Source organism: Gavia stellata, chromosome 17 (assembly GCF_030936135.1).
Source record: "Gavia stellata isolate bGavSte3 chromosome 17, bGavSte3.hap2, whole genome shotgun sequence".
Lineage (NCBI taxonomy): Eukaryota > Metazoa > Chordata > Aves > Gaviiformes > Gaviidae > Gavia > Gavia stellata.
This window is the reverse complement of record NC_082610.1, coordinates 3819530-3844533: the sequence shown is the minus strand read 5'-3', so window position 1 is coordinate 3844533 and position 25004 is coordinate 3819530. Positions and strand designations below refer to the sequence as shown.

Below are 25004 nucleotides of genomic sequence, written 5' to 3'. Positions count from 1 at the left end.
TTTTTTAATTTTTGCTCTTTGGAACTTGAGCAGGCTTTCTGTTAACTCTGTTACTTTATGAAAATGTCTCTCTGAATTATTATTTTCTTGCTTTTTATTAAAATTCATTTAATAATAGGCATAAACACTTCTAAAACAAGAACTATTTCTGAAGGAAACCCGAATTTCTTCCACTGTTAACCAAGGGAGGAATGTGGGGAGAGAGAGGAGTAATGGTACTCATTAACATTTTTAGAAGGCTGCAAGTGGAATAATGAAGTCTGAAGAATGACATGTAGTAACTACAAATGAGCCTTTTCAAGTGTGTGTGTGTTATTTTCAAGTCTCAGTTTCTTTTCTTTCCCTGTTATCTTTCCTGTCCCTAACTGGCTCTGTAGTCTGACCTTTTGTCTCCTGGGAGCTCTGCTGCTAAAGTATTGGAACTTACCACCAAGCTTAGGAAGGTAGAATTTGTATACTAGTCCTTGTTTCTGCTTGCTGCTTTCTGCTTTGTCATGATTACTAACAAAGGGTCATATTGTCTAGGCTAGTGAGGAAAAGCTGAAAATGCATTTAATTTTTATTTATTTATTCATTTGTTTAGTTTTTCTTAATTATTGGGGATTTGAATGAACTTCTGCTGTTGCAAACTCATTTGCAAATAGTAGTTGATTCATGGTACTTAGGGGTGAGAGCCTTCATCGTTTTGTTACTTACCATATGAACTCTTACTAGGTCCTTTTAGTGACAGAAAGGCATCTGTTCTGCATTGTGTATTACCATAAATGGCAGTTGCGCAAAGCATGTTAGATATATTATTGTGCTTCAATGTTTCTATGCTTCTGAAGCCTTTTTAAAAAAACTAATTCTAATTTTGTTTTCAAATTGACAGGCTGAGGAGAGACATGGCAATATAGAGGAACGACTGAGACAGATGGAAGCACAGCTAGAAGAAAAGAACCAAGAACTGCAAAGGGTACCGTACCTATTTTTGGCAAAGATACAAAGCTGAGAGAAAGAGTCTAATCCTCTTCATGGCTGCCTACCATTCAGCAAAGCTGTTTTTATTTCTCATCCCTAGAATTAAGCCAGAGTTTAGGCTGGCTGATAGTGGGGACAGTTGAGCCACTGTACTGTGGCTAACCTGAAATCTCAAGAAAAAGCTGGAAGTCTCCGATCAGTTTAAATATCAGATCAAATATGTTTGGAAATACCTAATTGCTAGTCATACTTTCTGATGAGGAGACTGGTCAAAAACTTGCTCAATTAAATGACTGTGGAAAAATTGGTTCCTAGGTTATAAATAATGGAATTGTTTCTGAAATCTGCGTTTTCTTGACGTGTAAGCTCAGATTTTCAAGCTTCTGCTCTTTGAACAGTTATTGAAGTCTTAAGTGTCCCTTATACTCTGTTACAGAGTCATGGGGGTACATGCAGTATTTCTTATTCCTTTGGAAAAATATTTCTATTAAAGAAAATGCATTTGGATTAAAGAAAGCTTACTGTTTTTACAACCCGGAAATTGTTACAGCGTTGTAAATTTTAAGTTATTTCAGTAGCTTTTATGTCTCTTAGGCTAGACAGAGAGAGAAGATGAATGAAGAGCATAATAAACGTTTGTCAGAAACTGTTGATAAGCTTCTCTCTGAATCTAATGAAAGGCTTCAGCTTCATCTCAAGGAAAGGATGGCTGCCTTGGAAGATAAGGTAACAAGTCACATTCCAACATATACGTTCTGTAGTGATTTGTGTATTTTGCAATGTTTGTGTCTGTAACTTCAGTAAATAAATACTAAATCCTTATTAATGAAAGTAGTTTCTGTTAAGGCTGTTTTCTAGTGTGGATTTTGAAAATAACGTCTTAAAATTCATTTTTTTTGAGATTGTCCCTAAGCATCGTAGTACAGTGTTAAGAAGACATCTTCTAAGAAGCGTTATCCTTTCTTAGTTGACTGGTGTGGACTGCATAAATAGGCTCATTCAGTGTAATGCAGGAAGTCTAAAGAATTAGGACTAAACTTTGACCTTTTCAGTTTAGTTTCCTTTATTTGCCACTGCTTTTTTCTTACCAGTTAACCCTGAGTCATTGTGGGTTCTTGTTTCAACTTGCAATCTTGTATTTTCTTCCCAGGTAAATCATTTTGAGACAGGTTATATGAAAGTAAATGGGCTGTTCCCTGGGTTGTCAATGCACACCACGGAGCTTTCCCCTATGTTGAACTCATCTTCTAACTTGTGACATACTTTACTCTGTTTCTTTCCCTCCTGCTTTTGGATCTGGGTCCTTACGGATTTTTCTTCCATGCATGTCCCTTATTCTGCATTGAACAAAGCAGTGCCTTCTAAAGTAGTGCTTTGCTTGATGCTGACTTTGAATTGCTTTGTCTTGGATTAAAAAAACCACTTAGTTTCTTTTACTGGAAGGTGAAATGGCCATCTGGTGAAATGTGTCAATAAAAGCCGAGTGGCTTTTGTTTTAAAGTCATGGCAGTAAAATACTTCAGTTGCAATACATAACGATGTATTCAGACTTTAATAAATGTTTACTTTCTCTTGCATTCATGTCAAGTCAGTTCTCATTCCTAAACCGTCAGTCAGGTGTCTGACGTGTCTTTCCAGAATTCCAGAACTGTGCTCCCCTCAGATCATTACAAAGATTTAGTTTGTTCTTTTCCCTGCTTTTGTGCTCTTGGAGCTGAGAGGAATCGGGTAGTGCAGAACAAATGTAGGTCCTACTGATTCTCATCCTTTGAGTTAATGATAAAGGTGCTTATCATCTGACATCTAAGGCTGCAAACTTTGTCTTGTGGATTTTGGTTAACATCACTATTTTCAAGATCACCAACTGCTCCTAATACTTGTTATGGGCCTTGTTATGACATCAACAAGGTTGCTCTAACAGTCTTTATAAATTCAATTTCTGAAAAACAGCTGACTGCATTTTTTGTTTTAAAATGCTTGAATATTGGGGGGGTGTCTTAGGGTTAACACTGACTCCCCTTTACTCTCCAAACCCTAACTATGTTCATGAATAATGAGGAAAATCTAGTTGTCCTTCACTGTAGGTAACAGCTTCTAGAAAAGTATTTTTGCTGTGGCTTCCAGCTCATTCTTTTATGATAAGTTGGGAAGAAAGATGCAGGTAAAACTTTAAGACTTTCTTCTGATCACTTGGGCTTTTTTGCTTGGAATGGTTTGTTTGTTCACGTATGAAACTTTATTATATGTTCAAGATGCAAATATTGGTATTACTTACCTCAAGGAATTGTGTTTAGCAGAACTTCTTGGCAATGGTAGAAAAGGAAAAGAAAGTGACCCAGTTATAGGTTTCCTATTAGAAGGAGGATTTTCTGATTATTTTTTTCTTGTATCACATACTACAGTCAAATACAGTAGTTGGAATTCTTTGATTGTTGTAGCTCTCAAATGTTTCTTAATTCTCAGATTATTCTTAGTCTGAATTTGGAAACTGCTTTGAGTAAAGAGATTGTCGTAGTCATAAGTATTTATATTTACTGGATTTGTTTAGAAGTCATGGTATAACTGTAAAGAGGACAGCTCTGTTTTTAAGGAAGGCCCATAAGTCAGTGAGTGTTGCAGTTCTGGAGGTACAATACAGCCAAGAAATAACTATATAGTAATTTTGTAGGTCAGGCAAGTGAAACTAAAATGAAAACCTAATGATAACAGCCAGTTAATGCCTTAGTAACCACTCGGTGAATTACTTTGAATTTTTTAGCTGCCTAATTATTCCTTTTTACCAGTTTTGTCAAACAGAGCTTTAAAAGGCTGGTATTGGTATTAAATTTTTATGGAACTTGTACTATTACTAAATCTGTTATTTAGAGGGCTGTACACCTGAAAAGATAAACCTTGAACTATAATCAAAGTGAAATGATGTAAGCAATAAAGTGTCTGTAACTGACGATGCATCTGTATAGTGTTGACTGAAGTGTTTTGATTTTGGTTTTGATCTTGCTTATGGTTTAAGGGTTGAAAGCTTTTATAAGTAGCATAATTTGTGATACATTTTATTTTAGAATTCACTTCTTCGAGAAATTGAAAATGCAAAAAAACAAATAGAGGAACTTCAGCATGAAAAGGTATAATACACATTTCTGAAATATTATATTGCAAAATAGTTGCTGCATTGCTACATAGCAGGACCAGACTTGAATTCCCCCATAAAACTTAACATTACCTGGTCTGTTTAAAAGCAGGGAGCTATTATTGCTCATTTTATTGTGTTGTGTGCCTCAGTTTTATGGTGATTTTATGGGTAATACTTTAGCTTTTTACTCAAAGACTTAATGCACTTCAGAATATGTAAAGTGGCTGGATATGCTGGCAATTTGCCAAAGTTTGAAGATTGCGGAGAATTCTTATACTGTTGTACATATGACCTTGAACAGTAAAAAGAAAAGAGAAATACTTTCAGTGTTGGTTATTTTCCCATAAGTTTTTTCTTAAAGCATTGGGTATCATGAAATGCTTGTTCGACTCATAAAATTTTTTTAAAGTCTTAAGAATTGGGGGGCAGGGAGAGAAATATTTATTAGGCTTGGCTGTTCCTTTGCAACAGCAGCTGTCTGGTGTTTTGCTTGTTCTGGAACTGACAAGTTCCCTTCTTGAATAGTAGTGGTGGGGCCTTTCATTTCTTTGCATCCTTAAGCAGTGGCAATTGCTTTTGTGGTCACACTATCTGTTTTGAAATAATACTTGTTATTGCTTATTAAATCACAGGTGTACTGCATCTCCCCAAATCATTCTAGTAAGTAGCTAGGCCAAACTGTAGAGGCTGTGCTTCTGTAATAAAATGAAGAACGCATCCAGAATATTTTGCAGAATGTGCTTTGAATTTTTTGTATGTGTAGGCCAGCAGTTTTCACACAAGGCACAGATGTTCATCATCAGCCACTTTTATTAGTCTTTCATTGTTTTCTCATTCATTGGATTTCTCTGTTGTTAAATTCTGAGTTTCTAGAGCATGTAAAAATGTCCAAGTTAAAAGTGAATGCATTTAGAACCTTTTGTGCACAGAGCTTGAAAACATCTTGTTTCTTAGTAAATATTATCACTTAATTATAGTAAAGTTAGTAATATGTGAATTTTATTAGTAGCTGTTTTTAAAATATACATTGTCATTACCTAGAGCCACAGTGTAGAGAGGCAACAGAATTATTCTTGGCTGCCCTTTTGTGATGGTGCTGTATTGTGTGTAGCAAAAATAATTTTTACGTTTTACGTCATTGAAGGGTATGTTTTAAAATCTGTTATTTCTGAGTTTCGTAGAAACGAGACCAAAACCCAAGATGTTAGTTTATAAATCAGTATTTGACACTGCTTTTTTTAAAGCACATTGTTATATATTTATCTATCTTTTTTTACAGGATCAACTTGTATTAAATGTTGAAGCATTAAGGGCTGAAAATGACCAAGTGAGACTCAGAGCCACATCACTTCATCATAGGTACAAGCACTTAATTGTAGTTCAGTTTTTTCTAATTTCTTTGAAGTCACTTTGCTAAATGTAATTTTGTCTATTAAAACTGAAAATACTTTAGTCATAGCTATAAAACATATTCTTTATAGAGCATATAAAGCATTTTTTAATACTGCTTAAAAAAAAATGCCACTGGTGGGACAACAGGAATCATTTGGGTGGGTTTTTTGGTTTGTTTCCCCCTTCCCCCCTACCTTTGTAAGGATAAAATTTTCTTTGTGTTCTAGCCGACCAGACTTCAGATACCCTATGACATCTTCGTCTGTGGCTGACAGTCATACAGACTCCTATGGCACCTCGTCAGTGTTAAGGCGTCCCCAGAAAGGACGTTTGGCAGCTCTCAGAGATGAGCCTTCAAAGGTAATAGAACTCTGGAATTAAAATAAAAATAAAACTTTGGCAACAAAGTAGATTAGATGAGGCTAATCTGTTGCGGGGAGCTTTTAGAATAGGAGTACATAGGGCTAGATTTTATATATCCTGTTTTGCTAACTAATGCACAGCTACTAGTCTTTTTAATTGTGAACAAATAATTGCAAAATTGGGATTCTGAAGTCCAATTTGTTTTAGGTATGATAAGTCTGTAAAGTATAATTTGAAACAGTCCTACTTTTGTGCCTATACACTAATCTATCATGTTACTGTTCTGCAAGCAATTTCAAGTCTCTTTCAGGACACGTAACTGCTTATTACATAAAGCTGATTCCAAAATTCTCATTGGATTTGATAGCAAAATTCTGCCATAATTAAGAGTGTATATAGCCAAGACGTGATTTTTTTTTAATTTATTCAATGGTGCTGTCCATTTTTAAATTTCACTTAACTGTAAGATGCAAAGTTTTCTGCATTATAGCTTTTTTTTTACGTTTCTCTGCACTTTGCTGTCTTGATGGATGCATTCAGCATGTAAGTGGGCTTTTTAAAAATTATTTTAAACATCTTGAAAAACAGTAGAAATGTCATGGTTTTTCCCATTTGAGTTTGGATTTTTTTATTTATTAATTCTCTTAGGTTCAAACTCTGAACGAGCAGGACTGGGAGCGAGCCCAGCAAGCAAGTGTATTGGCAAATGTGGCACAAGCGTTTGAAAGTGATGTTGATGTGTCTGATGTTGAGGATGATAGGGAGACTATATTCAGTTCAGTTGATCTGCTGTCACCAAGTGGTCAGGCTGATGCTCAGACTTTGGCCATGATGCTTCAAGAACAGTTGGATGCAATCAACAAAGAGATTAGGTATGGTCTATCCGCTGTTAAAGTTTTAATTAAAAAATGAATTTCTGTGACACTAGAAATCCTTCTTGTGTGATTACTTGGAAAATGGTGGTTGCCCATTCAGTTTCCGGGGGGGGTTGACAGAAGTAACTAGTTTTATTATGTCCAAGTACTCTTTTTCAGGTCCTCTGTCTTCAGTCCCATTTATGGAAGGGATTGTGTATTACTAGTTTGACAGAAATCCCTGCACGATGGTGATAGCAGTAGTGTTTACCACTTCTTGTTTTTAGATTGGATTAGAAGATTTTTCAGTGTAGCTGTTTCGTCTGCCAAGTGCTGGTTCTTTCTAATGCTGGAGTCAGCCTTTCTGTTTATATGGTACTTGTTTGCATGTCATGTTCCTTTGAAACTTTTTTCTTTTAGACTTATACAAGAAGAAAAGGAAAACACGGAGCAGCGTGCAGAGGAGATTGAAAGCAGAGTGGGTAGTGGAAGTTTGGATGCCCATGGCCGATTCCGGTCCATGAGCTCCATTCCTCCTCCCTATGCAAGTGGTTCACTTGCTGGTTCTTCCCCACCTGGCAGTGGCCGCTCCACCCCGAGGCGGATTCCACATAGTCCAGCTCGGGAAGTGGACAGACTAGGTATCATGACACTGGTAAGTATCCATTAACTTTAATTTTTTGCAAGAGTGTTCCTTTTCTCTAGGAAATGGGTTATTTGACTTCCCCTTCCTCCTCTTCTTACTCAGCTGTATTTTTCCTTTCCCTAGGTTTTTCTACTGCTTTCTTTCAACTTCTATAAAAATGCTAACTGCAGTAGTGGTGTTAAGCAGTTCAGTTAGCTGAAAACCCCTCATGATTAAAATTAATTAAAAAGCATCAAAATGATAAATTGTGAAACCTACAGCTCTCTTGAACAGTTCTTGGGGACAGTTTTCATTCCATATGGTAAACATTTTCATCTTTATGGGTTATCAGATTTAATAGATGAAAGTTCCAGCAAGGGTAAAATGAGTCTGCTGCGCTTTGTCTCGGAACTTGAGGAGGGACTAGATGATCTTTAAAGGTCCCTTCCAACGCAAACCCTTCTATGATTCTATGAACTTACGATTTATTAACATATACTCTATGGTCAGATTGAACAAAACTTTACATATTAATGCTGCGTTGTTTGCATGTATTCTGAATTAAAAAAATACTAAAAGCTGTCATTTGTGGGAGGGAAACAACACACAACTCCCTGCCAAACTTCAAAGAGGACTGACTTTATTTTTGGTTAGTCTTTTCAAATAATTTGCCACCAAATACAATGATAATTACTAAACAAACTACCTCAATTAAACTTTTGTCAGCATCAGTCTGAATAACTTGATACCTTGTTCATGTAACTCAGGGTTGCTGCCTTGCTCTGTGCATGGCAGAGGTGGGAAGTACCTAGGAAGTGGGAGACAGTGGCTTCTGGAGTGGCTGGAGGATAAAATAAAACCGGTGGTAGACTCTTGCTCAAACATTCCAGCACTTTAACCTTAATAAAAAGAGCAGAACACTGTTACTGTACAGAAACCAGCTGTTGTTGGCACTCTGTCTTTCACCGTATTAAAGTATGGCTGCTTTTTATGCTATGTAGGAAACAACCGCAGAAATTGCTAAGGTGTGAGAAGGGACTAGTGCGGACAATGTATTAAGCTTGCTAGGCTACCATGTAGGTTATAGATTCAAGGCAAGTCCTTGATATGTGACTGGAAATCCTCTCGCTTTATGAAAGCAACACCTGACACCCCCATGTACTTTATGGTTTTTCTTGCTGAAGATGATGCATGTTTTGTGTGCTAATTTGCCAGTGGTACCAATACATTGAAATACGTACGGTACTTTTGTAGATAACCAGCTATAAGTCTTGATTATTTTTTTTCTTGCATTTCCCCTCTTCAGGGATACATTTAAGTAGATAACGGGCTATAAGTCTTGATTATTTTTTTCTTCCATTTCCCCTCTTCAGGGATACATTTAAGTAATCTGTGATTTGAAGAGTACTTCATACTCTCTGTCTTTCTCTGTGCCATTGCTGTAATTGTTATTTATATTCTCCCTAATATGTTTTGCCTGTACTAGTTATTTCAGTCTGTGCTACAGTTTACAGTAAATACGGCTTTTCTAAATTTCTTTTCTTTGCATGCATCTATCAGCCTAGTGATTTAAGGAAACACCGTAGAAAGGTAAAACTCTTTAGTTTATTTACTGGTGTGCCCCTTCATGTCCTTCCCTGTCCCCAAACTCATTAATGGATAACAGGAACATAAAATAAAGCATTTGCAGGGTAACCCTATAATAAAGGAAGATAATATGCTCTTTGATATTAAATGTAAAATGGTTTATCATCTTAATGTAAGTGTGGGTTTGTTTTGTTTTGTGTTTTTTTTTGTTTGGCTTTTTTTTGCTGGTGTGGGGGACTGTTGTGTTGCTTTCTGTTTGTAACCACTATTTCGCAGTCTTCATGAAACAGTATTTAATTTTAAAGATCAGTTAGTGCACACACAAATAAGCCTTTAATTTCTGTTATTGAAACTTTGGGATAAGCTATAGCCACAGGTATGTAGAAACTGACTTCATAGAATTGGTAATCTTGCTAATGATTGTCTAAACACATAACAGTGAGATTCAAGATGCCTTCTTTTCACAGGACTCTTTGGTTTTCAGTCTTTCGAACTTGCTTAAACTGAAGTTAGGTATATTAATTTTGCGGTGCTGAAGACATTACTTCAGTTCTTAGCTCTACGAATGAATAAAAGATGAGTGCTACTTGCTCATTTCACTAGCTAAGACTGAAATTTAGTAGTTTGCCACTGAAGGTAACAAAAAATCCAGAAAGAAGTCAAACAAAAAATAGGTAACTGCAGAATCGTAAGGGCAGGAGGAATCCTTTAACAGTGAAATTACTGATATTTTTTTTTCCTTTCAATATTTTGTGTAGTGTTGATACTGCATTCCTGTTTTGGCATTTCCAACTAACCCCTCAAGTTTTCATTCATTTTCCATTAGTCTCCAGCTTCTAGAGAAGAGGTACGAGATGATAAAACCACAATAAAATGTGAGACATCACCACCTTCTTCACCTCGATCTTTGCGTTTGGACAGAGTCCAGAAAGGAGCTTTGCATACAGTGAGCCATGAAGATATCAGGGACATAAGAAAGTAAGTAGGTGTGAATAAGTCAGACCTGCCAGTAACTTAAGTGTTTCAGATCATCAGAATAAAATCCTAAAACTGCAAAACTGTTCAGCCTGTGGGATTTTAGTTTAGATATTGAAATGTTTCTGAAAAGTAAAGAGTATGAACACATAAATGGGTTACTATGTTACATAAACAGTAAGAATACAGTTTTTTTTAATGATCAGAAATGGCTTTATCTGCAGAATTCTTCTGGTACTCAAGGTCTGCATTAAGTTTGCTTCATGTTTAGGAAATGAAAGATGTACCATTCCAGTCTTCTTTCATAGGCCAGAACTTAGAATTAAGTTGCAAATTTACCATCCTTTCAATTGACAGCCGTTCTTTTCAAGGTGCCTAAGTATCTGAGACGGATTCCACTCAAGTATTTCAGACTTCCATTATCTGCCTCAATTTGTCAGGAACTTGTGTTGTCAACTTTGGCCTCTCTGAATTGCAATTTAAACACTGTCATTTCTTAAACGAGTAAGAATTGACTTGTAGTTCTGTGCTATAGTATATAAATATTATATCCCTTCCTTTCTTGCGTGAGTTAAGTTGTTTTCATTGTTTTTTCTGTTCAATGACATGTATTTTACTAGGTACATTTCTTTTCATGACTCATTAAAAGTGAAATTAGATGTCATTGGTGAGTTACTGAGCTTTCGTTAACTTGCACAGAAACCTGAACTCGTCTCTATGTTATGACCGTGAATTTCTTGTACATGTGCTCCTTTATGACTCCTTTTTTTGTAAAGTTCAACAGGCTCTCAAGATGGGCAAACAAGTAATCCTAGTAGCAGCAATAGTAGCCAAGATTCCCTTCATAAAGCCCCCAAAAAGAAGGGGATCAAATCCTCTATTGGCCGCTTGTTTGGCAAGAAAGAAAAGGGACGACCTGGACAAACAAGCAAGGAAGTGCTAGGACAAGGTTGGTTTGCTTTTTTTCTCCTCACAGTAAGAGAGAGAGCAAAAGATTGAATTTTATGATGTACGTATCAGCATGTGATGACATTTATTTTGATGCTGATGTACAGCGTTTTTTGGAAGTAGTGACACTGAATCTTCTGGTAGGTCACTTTATAAGTGTAGGGTGCAAGTTCAGCTAGTCAGGTACAGCTGTCACTTAGTCTCATATAGCCAGGTTATTGAAATGTATTGAACTGCTATGGCTTGTTTTGTGAAACAAAAATGTCAACTGTGTCTTGGAAGTGAATGAGGCTTTTGTTAGTATTGACACCAACAGTCATGTCTTCACTTTGGACCCAAAGGAGCTCCCTTTAAACGAACCCAGCTGGCTTAGTAAATGCTACCGTGACATTCCTCTCTTGCGTAATTCTTTGCATAAAGCAGGACCCTTGATGTTGACACCAACCATAAGTGACATGAGAACACTGAGAAGTCTTCTTACAGGTGGTTGAAACGTGAGGTTCTCGGTGTGACTCCAGCTGGTTTTAGACAGCACCTATTTGAGTCCATATCATCTGATTTTTCCTATTTTTATACACCATTTTGATGGGTATTAATTTAACTAGAAAATAGTGATAGGTAGCCTTGGAGGTTTGGCTTTGTGCATTTCTGATTAGTAATATTACAAAGGATTAAATACTTTTGTTCAGGAAAGCAGTAGTGATATTTGAGTTATAACTGGCCAAAATTGAGAAGATAACAAGGCTGAGTTTTGATTTGTTTTTTTTGTAGTTGGCATGGCAGAAGCAGATAGTTCCTCTCAGGATGCATTAGGTCTCAGCAAGCTTGGAGGTCAGGCAGAAAAAAACAGGAAAATGCAGAAAAAGTAAGTTACCAAATATTTTTAATCCTCCGTTGTTAAGATATTGCTTTGTTTAAAAACATTTCTTCTTTTGTTTTGTTTGTTTTCAGGTATTTTTGCCTAGTATGGTGCTATGGCTAATAAGCCTCTGTAGATTTTTTTTTTTTTTTTTTTTTTTTACTATTTTTTCCGGAACATTAATAGTAGCATACATAGGTCATGGTAAGTTTGAAACTAATTTCAGTGCTGAAAGCTTATTGTTGAAATGCTGTAATAAACAAACTTGGAGATAAAAGTGGACTCTTACCAAACTTTCCCCCAAATTTGTTATATTTAATACCTGCTTTGGGTTTAATTCATTTGGAAGATTTCCCAAAGCTGTCTTTGGCTGTTACTTGCTCCAGAGTGTGAAAGAGTTGGCAGGGTGAAAACATGAGATGTTCTGTAGAGACATCCTTCTCTATGCATTTGCTGGTTCCTTTCTAGCAGGTGACTCTGAAAGTCTTTCCTTTTGTGTTGCTAACTGCTGCTGTGTTCACTGATTTTTTTTTTACTTCTGTTTGAGGTCGTCATGACACTTTCTCATATATTTTAACAGCCAAAATATTTTTTCCTTGCACCATATACCCCTGATTTCCTGTTTTTTAATAATTTGTGACTATTTCCTTTTTTATGGCACCTTTTAGATACGCAGTTACCTTTTCCTAGTGATGAGGATTTTTTTCAGTCTGTGTCCAAGAAAATGTTTAGTTTAATGTTCACCTTTTGAGTATCTATTGAATGCTTTGTTGTTCCCAGGCTTAGAAGAGATGAAGCAAAGACTATAATAATAGGTGAAAAATAGTTATTGCTACTAGCAGAAATCTTGACTTGGTGCTTATATGGTAATACAGGAAACACTAAAATTTATGTAAGTAGGATCAGGCATTCTTTGCATTTTTCCACCCAAAGCTGAGCCATATACAGTGAACTTTGGTTGCTTCTGTTCTGTTCGGATGTCTTTACTCTGTGTCAAAAAAGCTGACCAAGATCAGACTTTCCTTGCTTTTTTACTTCTGAAGACAGAATAGTGAATGTTGAAAAGAAAGTGTGCTCATTTTCTCTTTGCGAGAGAGATTTCTTGCAGTACCTAAGTTCTGTTAACAAATAAGAATAATGCCTGGTGACTGCTAATGAAAACCAGCAGTGTGTTGGTTTGAAAAGTCAGAATGGAATGTGGTTTTGTTTGTATAACAGAACGCTCAGCTGTTTTTCTTCAGACTGTTACACTGAAGGCAATCATATATTATTATGATCTGGTATTTTCCCCTTTCTACAGAGCTTTAAAGTCATACTTCATCTTGGTTGAATAAATAGTTTTAGTCTGGTCATATCTAAATAGTGGTAGGCCTGTTCTTTGAGCAATATAGATCTTTCTCAATACCAGCAACAAATTTCATTCTAGAGTAAAACCATCTATACTGTCTTGCTTTAATAAGTGCAAAAAATGCAGTTGCAGATAAATCATGACTTTTCTTTGTAAACGTTCCACCTTGCAAAAACTTACTGGTATTACTTAAGGTATACCTCATGGCTGCATGTTGTTGGTTGCTTAAAATGCAAGTGTCTGTATTAGACAAATGAAAACTTTTAGTTTGACATTGCCTTGCCTAGCTAATAAACATGAGTACGTGCTTATTCACAGGAAGGTATCTATGACTTAGATGTTTCAGTGAAACTGGGTGTGAAACAAGACTGTGTTGATGAAGATATGTATCATGATGTTTAGTTTTATTACTCTTACTGCTGAGAGCAGCAACAGGGCCCTCTGAACTTCCATGAGAAGCAAGTCTACCATTTTAAAAATCCCAGCAAGATACTTTAATCCAGCTGTTTCAGAATCCTGACAGGTATTCTGAACATAGAAAGCAATATTATCACAAAGTATCAAAGATCCCTTGCTGCCTTCTTGAGATACTTGTTATCAAAAAGTGGTAAAGCTGCTCTGAATTGCTTTTCACTTTGATATTGGAGGAGGGTTTGGTTAAAATAAGTTCTCGAGGCTGACTGTTCACTTATAAAATCCTGTATTCAGCGAAAAGAACTCCAGTTACCTGAATGCTTGGAACAATGACAGCTAGTTCTATTTATAGTTGTCTCTAATCCCTATTTGCTTGCTTATCTTCCTGATTTCTGCATGCATGCACACAAACAGGCTGAGGGCAGTATTCAATGTCTTTACTAACAAAAATCTATTTATAGTTACAGAATTAAATTACAGTATACATTATTTGTCTATTTTTGTATGTCTTTGATTTCAGTTTAATCCTAGTTTTATATTTTTCCTTCATTGTTTTATTTTCCTTTTGTTTACCATTTGATGTGGTAGTGCAAAATCAGGGTAAGTTTATTTTTATTTTATTAGGATTGTTGTGAAATTATGATAAATCTCATTTGGATTTTTTAGCAATATATTAAAAGCTCTAACTTCTTAAAAACAGCCTGATTATGAGAGGAGATACTACATTCAAAAGCATTTATTGTGAAAATGTGTTGCTGAAATAAATCCAGTGTCATCTAGTTCAGTGTGAATGCTAGTTCAATGTCTTGTCTTAATTTGCATGGTGTGAATTTTTATAATGGAAATACTAAACCCTACTTAGATGGAATTAGTTTTGTAATTTGGGTTTTGAAAGTTGTTTAGCAATAGTAGATACTTGTGGCAATTAATTTCCAAGGTAGATGTATTTCTGTAAAACCATCTCTCTTTGTTTACTAAATTTGTTTTTTATTGTTTTGTTCATCTTCGTTGTGAACTGTACTATTGACAGTGTTTGCCACAACAGTATTTGTGCATTTCTGTCTACAACACAACAAACTTAATACTGTATTAATCAAAAAGGAAGGCAACCCTAAATTTAAGATAACTCTCCTTAAAAAAAGTTACACACAAAAAGTTTATTATGTACCTGAAATCAATGTATAATAAGGATATTAACTTTCCACTGATGCTTTGCCTGAAGTTAGTCTATTTTCATCTCATGTTTTGCTATTGTTGCCGTTCAGTTTTTACATCTTGCAACTCTGTCATTTCCATCAGTATCAATCTTTTTACCACCTTCACTACAGTGTTTTCTCTACTCTCAACTTCTTCCAAATCAGTTATGTTCAGTTCCACCCAAGAAATCTGGAATACAGCATTCCCCTTTGGCTACCAGTTCTGGATTTATCCATTCCCATACTGTCTTAATCCAATGACAAAGTGGTGTTGCACCGGGCTGCTTTATTTTCCTTGTGGGGTTAGAGTATGCTTGCCTGCCAAGAGCCATTCTAAATACAAATACTTCAGATGGTCTTTAAAGGGCCTTGTGTGTTCGCTACTACATCAAGCACCTGCAGTTCTGACATCATTTCTCATCCCATATGACCACAGTTTCTTTGTTCTCCACAGCTGGCGTTAGATGCCTTCTGAATGTGTCTAACAACGAGTGTTCCCCTCTTGCAGCAGCACATTTGGTCTCCTGTTGCCAGTGATGTTCAGCCAACGTTTTATTAAGTCTGTAGACATCTATCCCTTGGTTTTGTCACCTAAGAGTTATTCTGGTAGCCAGCTACTCCTCTGACATTCTTTTGTCGTTCACAGTGCCAGCTTTATACCATCTCTTAACACTGCCAATGCTACTGTAATACATTTTTTTTTTCCCTCACAAAGGTATGAAGCTGGATTTTGCACCCACTTCTTAAATGGCATAATTGGATGGCCTGTGAAACTCAACTGGCATGCCAGTTGTGATCTTTACGTAATCTGATCATGTGTTGCTGGAATGCAGCGAGTTTCTTGGTGAAGTTGGAAGGGAACTGTTGGAAAAGTGAAGTTCTCTACTACAGGAAAAAAAACATTGATGCATCATTTGCAAATAAAACAGCATCTGCCTTTGAATTCTTCCCATGAGATGTTTTGTGCCCGTGCTACATCTTGAGCTCCCAGTTTAATGATTTCCCATGCCAGCAAGTTTCTGTCTCTTCTTGCGTATGAACAAATTCCACAATTAATTTTCTACTTCATGGATGTGTTCCTTTTTGTGTCCATTGAATAATTTCTGCATAAAGTTATCTCATAAACATCTTTGTTTTGTTTGTTGCTATTTCTACATGTTAGCCTCCATCACATAACACATCCTTCCAGCTACACAATTGTTTTCTGTGTACAATACCACCATGAGCTTAAAGTTTGCATCATAACCTCTCCTTAAGCTTTTGATACATTCCCTGTACTGCTTATCTCCAAATGATTTGCTGTTTCATGGTTAACCTGAAGTATGCAGGGAGACTTCTAAAACGAGCAGAAATTATACTGCAATTCTCTGAATTACATACAATACCCCAAACAGCTTTATAAGCTGGGGGGGAAGCAGTGATTACATGCTCTCATGGGGTCATCCTAGTCAAACAGGAGGCCACTTTGGGCATGTCTGTGCTCTTTCATCACTGGACAGACACCAATTTTGAAGTTAAACTACGTGGAAAAAGCATTGTGTTCCTTTCTGGCAGATACAGTATTAAGCATTTTCTTCTGTTCTTAACAAGCAGTATTTTATAATACTTTACTAATTTATTTTTCTCTTTTTTTAATCTTTAAACAACAAAGTGAAGCAAAACTTAGTGTGTTCAGGGCTAATGATTTGTGGGATTAATGTAATGTGGTCTGCGGTAGCAGGAAAATAGCTGATCCTTTATTCCTAATTTAGAAATACATGTATCTTTTTGAAGTGTACAAATACGTGCTAACTTTTACGGTCTTCTTTTCTTTGTTAGCAGCTCTATAGCTAGATTTCACTAACTGCTGAACACTATTTCCGCCTTAATTGTTGGGTCTTAAAATGGGTACATTAGAATGGTTATTTGTAACCAGTTATCTGGCAATTCCTTCCTTCCTTCCTTCCTCCCCTTTTTTCATTCCTAGGCAGCACATTTAGTTAGGATAAAGTATTGGGAGGTTCTTCTAGAGTAATAGGGATTTATTGACATGCAGGTGGAAAAGTACTATCTATTGATAAAACAGTTGCCAGTATATTTGTAACTTCATTGATTATTTTTCATATTTAGTTATCTACCAATATAACATGAGGATCCGCTGGCATGGTACGCTGGCATGTCAAAAAGAGCCGAATACTGCATATTCGTTTTGCACTAATAGCAGAGAAAGCTACTAGTCTGCCAGTAACCCCTTTTCAAGATGTCTTGTGCGGTATTTTTTTAGTATCTGTAGCTTTTTATCATTTTATCATTGTAGATGTATTTAACGATACAGTTCTGAAGGCGAGGAGATTTTGTTTGGTTTAAATTGTGAGAAAATTACAAATACATAAAGTAGGATCCTGAATCTGTAGTATTGCTGCTTGTCTTTTTAATTCTACATTTGCAGGCGTGAATAAAAAGCATAAAACAGTAAAAACTGTCCAATTAGGTGAAGTTGTTTTTTCTAAACTTCTGAGGAGAGTGGAGGCTTAACCATATATAACTAGCTTTCAAAGGCAGCTTAAATATGCTTTTTTCCAGACTTTACACATTTTTTCAGACAGACGTATCCAAGCAACATTGCATGCTAATACCCGCAACACTAGTTTTTGTCTCTTGGTTTATCAAACATTTTTGGCAGCTATTTATAGGGATCCTGTGAGCTTCCATTGTTTCTGTAAGCTGAATTGTCAATATTAAACTTCAGTCTCTTCTGTTTCAGAATAACAAAGGAAATGTGTGTCATCATAGGAGATGAAAGCTGAGTTTCAGTACACAGCCTTTCAGAATATAATCACCAAAGCGTGGCGCTCTGAATATAATGATTGTCTGAAATTCTGACAGGCTCACTTGCAGACTGAAATTCACCAATTAAGTGGTTACTGTCCCAGTTTCCAGCCTCGACAGCCTGATGGACAGTACCGTTTTGATGGCATGGCAGTCTGATGTGCTCATACATTTGCACAGGTTTCAAATCTGCACGTTGAGGAAAAATGACTACTTCGGTTCAGTCTAATTTGCTGAACAGAAAATTGCAGTAATTGAGAATCTGACTGACAAATAAGTCTGACATCTCCACTTTGTGTTGGCAGTGTTGGTTAGAGTGTCAGTAGCAGTTTCGGACACAAATTTCCAAAAGGCAAGACCCAGCATCTCTGCCATTCTGAGATTTCCTATCCAGTTCAGTTTATGTCACTATGTAATTCTTGCACATGTGCTGTGTCTGCCTTAGTGGGTGTATCATATAAGGCTGAGAAAGGAAGCAAGTTAACTATTGGAAAGAAGATAGTAAATTGAATGCAGTGTTTAAATTGTAACATCTAGTTATAACTAGTTTCTCTTTGCTATAAATAACTATTTCTGTAATTGTAGGCATGAGTTGCTAGAGGAAGCCAGAAGACAAGGTTTGCCTTTTGCGCAGTGGGATGGGCCTACTGTGGTTGTGTGGTTGGAGGTAAGTGGTCCCTCCAAAATAAATAAATAACACCCCCCCCCAGCATGCAAACTTCTAAAGAATTCAAGATTTTTGGAGCCAGGAATGTTTTCCAGATCCTGCTTGCTTACTTTTTTTTTTGTTTCAGCTGTGGGTTGGGATGCCAGCCTGGTATGTGGCTGCTTGCCGAGCAAACGTGAAAAGTGGTGCTATCATGTCAGCCTTGTCTGATACAGAAATACAGCGTGAAATTGGGATTAGTAATCCTCTGCACAGACTGAAGCTGAGGCTGGCCATTCAAGAAATCATGTCATTAACAAGTCCATCTGCCCCTCCCACCTCAAGGACGGTAAGGAAAGTCATCCAGCATTAAACATCTTTTAGAACCATTAGACTTTCCAAAAATTCTACTGTAAACATGAAACTGAAAGGATTTGAGGTTCAAATAAGAATTTCTGGAAACATTAAATTGTTGAGAAACACATTATTTAAACATAGGATGTGTCTTCCTTTCATGGAAATTAAATGAAGAAATAACTACATTTTCTTTCTTAAGGGAAAGAGAAGTTTCTATCAGTGAAAGTATATAATCCAAAATATTTAGAGTACATGTTATTTGCCTCATCTTTTGGCATCAGAAGAATTTATAATACAGATGAAGTATACCTTTGTGTACAGAAATTTGTAAAATAGTCAGAGGCTCTTTTAATCCGTGTGTAAGGCCATTAACTCCAAATACTGATTCAGCCTACCTAAACTAGGAGTCCACCTGTCTCTATACTATAGTAAATTTAGACACTTAAATTTAGTGTGAATTCCCTCTTCTAAGTCTGCCTGCCCTGCAATCTAAAGTTATTTTTGAGATTCCTGGGATTATGTACTAGACTACAAATGCATTTTCCGGATTAGAGCAGAGTCGAGTGTTTGCCCATTAATTACATCAGTGTAAGCTATTTATCACATGCAATTTTGTTAATATCTTTGAAGAAAAGTGATCCATGTTAATAGGCTTTTATTCCATGCCATTGCTTTCAATAGATACACCTATACGTAAGACTTTAGAAACCATTGCTTTTGCCCATGCCTGCTCCTTACATGTACCGATTGCTTATATGTTCTGCAACCTCTCCTCTTTGTTACTGCTTTCCTTTCACTGGATGGGATTGGTTCCCTGTGGGGTCATATTAGACCACGGGAAATGTCTGGGTAACACATGAAGAAATGGAAAATCTTACAGCCACACAACAAACGGTTAGTTTATAGTGTTGCCACTTCTGTTCCTTAGAGTGCTTTTCCCACTTTTTGAACATTTGAATCCAGTGCCTTTTGGTCTTTTTTTTTTTTGTTTTTTTTCTTCAAATTAATGCATTAAAATTCTGGATCATTGCTGCTTCTAATTATTAACCTTGTAACCTGCATCTTGATAGTTTTTTCTCCAGAAGGGGGGAAAAATCAACATGAATAAGATTGTAAACAGAACTCTTTCTAATCTGTAAAATGGAGCTCCGATTTGATTAACTAATAGACAAATTGAATCACTTGTGTGGAAATTTCTTCTCTCCAGAAAACTTAATCAATAGATGGGTTTTGCAACCTCTCATATGGAAATAAGTGCCTTGTATATTTTTTTTTTTTTTTACAATGCATGATGCTTGCTTTATCTAGATTGTTTTGGTATGCAGTAGACTTAGTCTTGCAGTGCATCTGTAACTTTGATCTCCTTACTAAACTTAAATACTAATACGTATGTGTTCTTTTGCTTTTCTAACCACGTAACAGGAAGATGAGGAGGGAAGCTGGGCTCAGGTTGGAAACTTTATGTAATATTATAGTCTATATCTAAACTCTCACAATAATTAGACCATGAAAGAATCTGTTTTTCCTTTATAGCAGTTTCTTTTAGTGACTCTTGGTGTGACGTGGGGATTGGGAGAGGGGGAAACTACAGGCTTATCTCTGTAGAATACATACTTGGAAGATACACTTTTATATTTAGGGGATTTAAATATTTTACTGTTTTCTAGAACTTTCAAGTTTTGGTGGTTCATCATTGAAAATTTGTAAAATACTTTGTTACATAGTACATCACAAAAAAAGCTATGCATAAGGATTTTTAATAATAAGGCTGGAAGGAGAAGAATATTCATAAGTCTTTGTTATCACTAGCTTTCTAAATATTTGTCCTCTAGCTTATCAATCACCAAAATGAAGTTACTCTTGCTTAATAAGCATTGTTGTATTCTGTGTATTGAACATACTAGATCAAATTTTAAAATAATTTAATGACGTGAAGTGTGGTGTGGCTCTCTGGGAAGCCAGAAGTCCAGCAAGAGTATCTGCTGTGTGCAATAAGTCCCTGTTCAACCTGGCCACTATCACAGGTGTGCTACAAGACATACCGAGCCTAGATAGTTAAGTAGATTTCTGTGCACTAATTTTGTAATCCTCCTTGATTAATTGTTTTCCCTTAAAGTGGTGACAAATCCTAATTGTATTTTCAGGCATTGAGATAGCCGGCTATTTTATAGAGGGATATAAACAAAGCTCAGGATTTGCCTGTGACCCATATCTTTGGACAGTATAGTCTATTCTTGCTTGGCTGCCCTCCAGCTTAAACCTGTTTGTCCCATTAACTATGTCTCAGATACTCATTTGCAGATTGTCGGTAACAATCACAGCTTGCCTCCCTGTTAGAAGAGTAACATGCTCTTTCAGTCTGCTACCTAGCGATGGCTTGAAGAAATGCATTTCTACGTGGCCTTGCTCCTTTCTAGAAGATGCTTCCTCTAGAGGAGAAATAAAGCTTTTGACTTTTAATTGCACAGTCAGAATGAATTATTACCCTTGACTTTTGAAAAAAGGAGCTGCTGGGTTTTGTTGCTCGAGGAATGGTTAGATGCATAGTTATAAACTCTATTATTTTTAGAAGTTTTCTCCAAAAAATGCCTGGTGATTTGCAGGTCAGAAATGCAGAGAGGGAAGTCTTTTTTTAGGATAAGGACCAGCATTTAGAATTGCTTGTCTTCAGTAGTGGGTTTTTATCATTTTTTGCTTACTTGATTGGGATCGGTTTCTGAAAACAGTTAAGAGTATTAAAAACCTCCTGCAGTATTGTTTGATATCTTGTATTTATATGGTCATGTGAAAAATAAGATTCCCCCTCCCCCCCCCAGTTTTCAGGAGATACAGTATTTTCGGCATCTTAACAATATGAAATTCGATGGCTTTTGCTATCAAAACCGTATAGATTAGCCTTTTTTCTTTTTATTAGTTTTTGCATATTTTTTCATACTCTTCAACTTGAAATAAATTAGGGCAGTTTTACTTGCTGATCTGAATATCTAAACTTGCTTTTCTTCATGAGGATGACTTCTTCAGAAAACATTATGTAGTATTCAGTATTTTTATTTGCTTATCTTTACAGGCTAAGAATTAAGTAAGCATTGTTTTACTTTTTTTAAAAATACGTTGTCTAAAAAGCTTTTCCCTATTATTTCTCATTTTAATAAGCTTATTCCTTAATCTTTTAAAAACAGACTTTAGCATATGGTGATATGAACCATGAGTGGATTGGCAATGAATGGCTCCCTAGTCTGGGGCTCCCTCAGTATCGCAGCTATTTCATGGAATGTCTTGTTGATGCTCGAATGCTGGATCATTTAACTAAAAAAGATCTGCGTGGGCAACTTAAAATGGTGGACAGCTTTCATAGGTAAGTAGATTTAAGTTGGAGACCTAATTGACAGTAAATGTTTTTGTTATCTCTAAATGTTTGTTTGTTTGTTTTCTAAACAGAAACAGTTTTCAGTGTGGAATTATGTGCCTACGAAGACTGAATTATGATCGAAAAGAACTTGAAAGAAAAAGAGAAGAAAGCCAGAATGAAATTAAGGGTTAGTGCATTGTCTTGACCTCAATCTGATTCTAACGTGTTTTCACTGATCTGCCTCAAAAAATTATTTAACAAAAAAAGGCATTAGAGGGAGGAATTATTTATAAAATCTCAAGTGATAAATACAGGAGATGAGTCTGGATGCAGGCCCCGAACAGTGAATCATGAAACACATCATTAAATCATTCACTTGTGCAGAGATGTGCTACAAATACAGGCATTTTTGAATCTCTTGCTGCTCTGACTTTTGAAACAAAACTAAATGTTTTAGGAGGATGAGGGTTTTGAAAAAGTATCTGTTTCTCTCCCCCCTGCCGACATAATAATGTTGCATCTACTTGATTTTATTGTTGCTTGTGGCTGGTAATTTTTATTACCCAGCCCTTTGCGAAAAAATATCCAGGTGACTTAGGTGTTTAGATCTTCCAGATTCATGGTGATTATTGAACAAGACAGGAGAAAAAGAAGAAAAAGCAGGGTTGGGAATTTATTTTCCAAGACTTCCCATAGAAATTTTGTCCTCTGCCTAATGTCAGAACTCTTTTCTGACATCTTAGACTAAGATTTTACGGTTACCTTGTACACAATTTGCTTACAAGGCTCCGTGCCTGCTCTTCGCCGTTCCTTTTAAAGTGTTGATACCTTTTGGTGGTTATTCGACTAGTTGTGCCTAAGAACGTTCCCAGGAATCACAACTAACTGGCATGGAACAAGCCTGTGTTGTGGCTGGTAAGCCTTTTTTAGCCCCCTACATGGTATGGCTGCATCTCTTGCCTATAGATAATTGCTCCTTGGAACATACAACTCTTGAATGCCTCCTGGGAATTGTTTGGGAAGAATGCTAGTTGGCATAGGCCAGAAACATGCTGTGGATCATTATAACTGTTTGAGTGGTATAGACATTCCTGAGTAGCATAAAAAAAACCCTACTTGCAGAAAGATAGTTTTTGTTTTGATGTTTAGGCTGAACATGTAAATGCTGCTTTATAATGTTTTTCCTTGAAAAAGTTCTAAGATGAGAGTATATTGATTGTTGAACTGTTAGAGTATGAAATGCCTTCCAGCAAACGTCAAATATGTTCACTTTCCACTTTAAATTTATGGTTGTGGAAAAGTGTAGTAGTATGCATACACAAGCTGAAGGTAAATCTGCATTACTAAATTGAACACCTTCAGAACTTCAAGGTAGATAGGATTATAAAACTAATAAATAATAAAGCTTTAAACAGTAATAAATAAAGCTTTCTGTTCAAATTCAGTAGGAAGTGCATGAGAAACTGCTATAAGATTTTTTTCTTTTGAGTAGTAAATTTTTTTTTTTCCAAAATACTTAATCTGTCTTGGGTGAGGTCCAAGCCCCTAAGCGGCTGTGTAAAATAGAAGATCCTGTCTTCCCCATCTGCATGAACGCTCTGCCCAGCTGAACTTGCCTCTTAACTGTGACTGTAGCCTCCCTCTGTATGTAGAGGAGATTGAGTAAGGACTATTCCTTCTGGGTGCAAGGAAAACTATGGTATGGAAAGGATCCAACACCAAGTGTTGGAGTCTAAGCATGATGTTTAGTCACCAATTCAGAGCATTTCATGCACACCAAAAAGGCAGGGGCAGATTGGATTGCAACCTAAATGTTAAATAACACAATTCCTTGAGGGCTACTACTTAACAGCATTTATGATGAATTGTGTATGCGTGAAAGTCAATCCCGACCACGAGCATACAGATCAAGAAAGGACTGTGGGTTTTTTGTCCAGGAAAGTTGTATTGTTACAAATCGGGCAACTTTTTTTCTCCATAGATGTCCTTGTCTGGAGCAATGAAAGAATGATCCATTGGGTAGTGTCCATTGGTCTTAAAGAATACGCGAATAACCTTATAGAGAGTGGCGTTCATGGTGCACTTGTGGCCTTAGATGAATCATTTGATTACAATGCATTAGCTCTCTTATTACAAATACCCACTCAAAACACACAGGTAAGCAAGAAGCAGTTACTTTATGGCCGGTAGGATTTTTTTCCCCTCTAGGAAGGTTAACTATGGAACTGACTGGTTTTTTTTCTTAGGTAAGTGCATATCTTTCTATTTTCAGCTCTAGAAAGTTTAGAAATTGAAAGTTGTCCATTATCCTGTTAGAGAAAAACATAGAAATTTGCTTTTCTTACTGTTTTCTAATTGTTAGTAACAGTTCTGGTTGATAAATTTGCTTGAACAAATAATACTGTTTGAATATTTTCGTCATAGTCCATCTTCACATTAGTGTAAAGCTCATAATTTCTGTTGTTTTCTAGTTTTTATTCTGAAATAATTTAAGTTTGAGCCAGAAATCATGAACTTTCATATCGCAACTAAGGGAAAGGGGAGCTCTTAAGTCTTCCTTAAATTTTCAATAAGTTACAACTTAAATTGTAACTTTTCAGGTACTAAGCATGTTTATTAATTTGATAAGAAGGTATTAAACAGTTTGGGTTATATTAAGTTTTAAAAATTACTATAGGTTACTAATTACTAATCTTTTGGAATTAATTTCTATTTCTTTCATACTATAAACTTCAGGCTCGTGCTGTTCTGGAGAGGGAATTTAATAACCTTCTTGCTATGGGCACTGACAGAAGACTTGATGAAGTAAGTTACTTGAGCTATTGACCCATTTTATGGTCCTGGGAACTTTATCAGAACTGTTAAGTGAAAGAATTTAGCTTGGACCTCTTTAAGCTATTGACAGAATAGGGACAGAAATCTTAACTTGAAATTCTTTGTCTTCAAGAGTTTCTGAATATGGCAATTTTTGTGTATTTAGGTAAGATAACTTTGAATATGAAAGTATTGAGATGATTGGCAAGTTTGTTTTTTGCAGCCTGCATGGTTAATGCATAATAGCAGCACTTTGGGATGAATCATCTTCTTCTATTTAAAATGTGGGAAAATTAGTGACCAGTGTTGCAGATGAACAAGCTCTGATAGAGAAAGGCCCTGTGTAGCACATTTCAAACCTTTGTCCTAATGAGCAGAA

General features: G+C 36.2%; 1 protein-coding gene across 1 annotated transcript in view; it reads left to right on the top strand.

The window, feature by feature from the left end:
- Window positions 1–25004, top strand: part of PPFIA1 (PTPRF interacting protein alpha 1) — a 55760-nt gene that overhangs the window by 26256 nt on the left and 4500 nt on the right. The window contains exons 10-29 of the mRNA XM_059826015.1: window positions 378–443; window positions 872–955; window positions 1555–1686; window positions 4020–4082; window positions 5370–5473; window positions 5710–5842; window positions 6494–6717; window positions 7120–7354; window positions 8885–8914; window positions 9738–9889; window positions 10663–10835; window positions 11606–11699; window positions 18045–18126; window positions 18254–18454; window positions 19294–19356; window positions 19885–19911; window positions 21642–21817; window positions 21901–21998; window positions 23793–23968; window positions 24548–24616. Coding sequence (XP_059681998.1) covers window positions 378–443; window positions 872–955; window positions 1555–1686; window positions 4020–4082; window positions 5370–5473; window positions 5710–5842; window positions 6494–6717; window positions 7120–7354; window positions 8885–8914; window positions 9738–9889; window positions 10663–10835; window positions 11606–11699; window positions 18045–18126; window positions 18254–18454; window positions 19294–19356; window positions 19885–19911; window positions 21642–21817; window positions 21901–21998; window positions 23793–23968; window positions 24548–24616 — 2382 coding nt within the window. The remainder of the gene's footprint in view (window positions 1–377; window positions 444–871; window positions 956–1554; window positions 1687–4019; window positions 4083–5369; window positions 5474–5709; window positions 5843–6493; window positions 6718–7119; window positions 7355–8884; window positions 8915–9737; window positions 9890–10662; window positions 10836–11605; window positions 11700–18044; window positions 18127–18253; window positions 18455–19293; window positions 19357–19884; window positions 19912–21641; window positions 21818–21900; window positions 21999–23792; window positions 23969–24547; window positions 24617–25004) is intronic.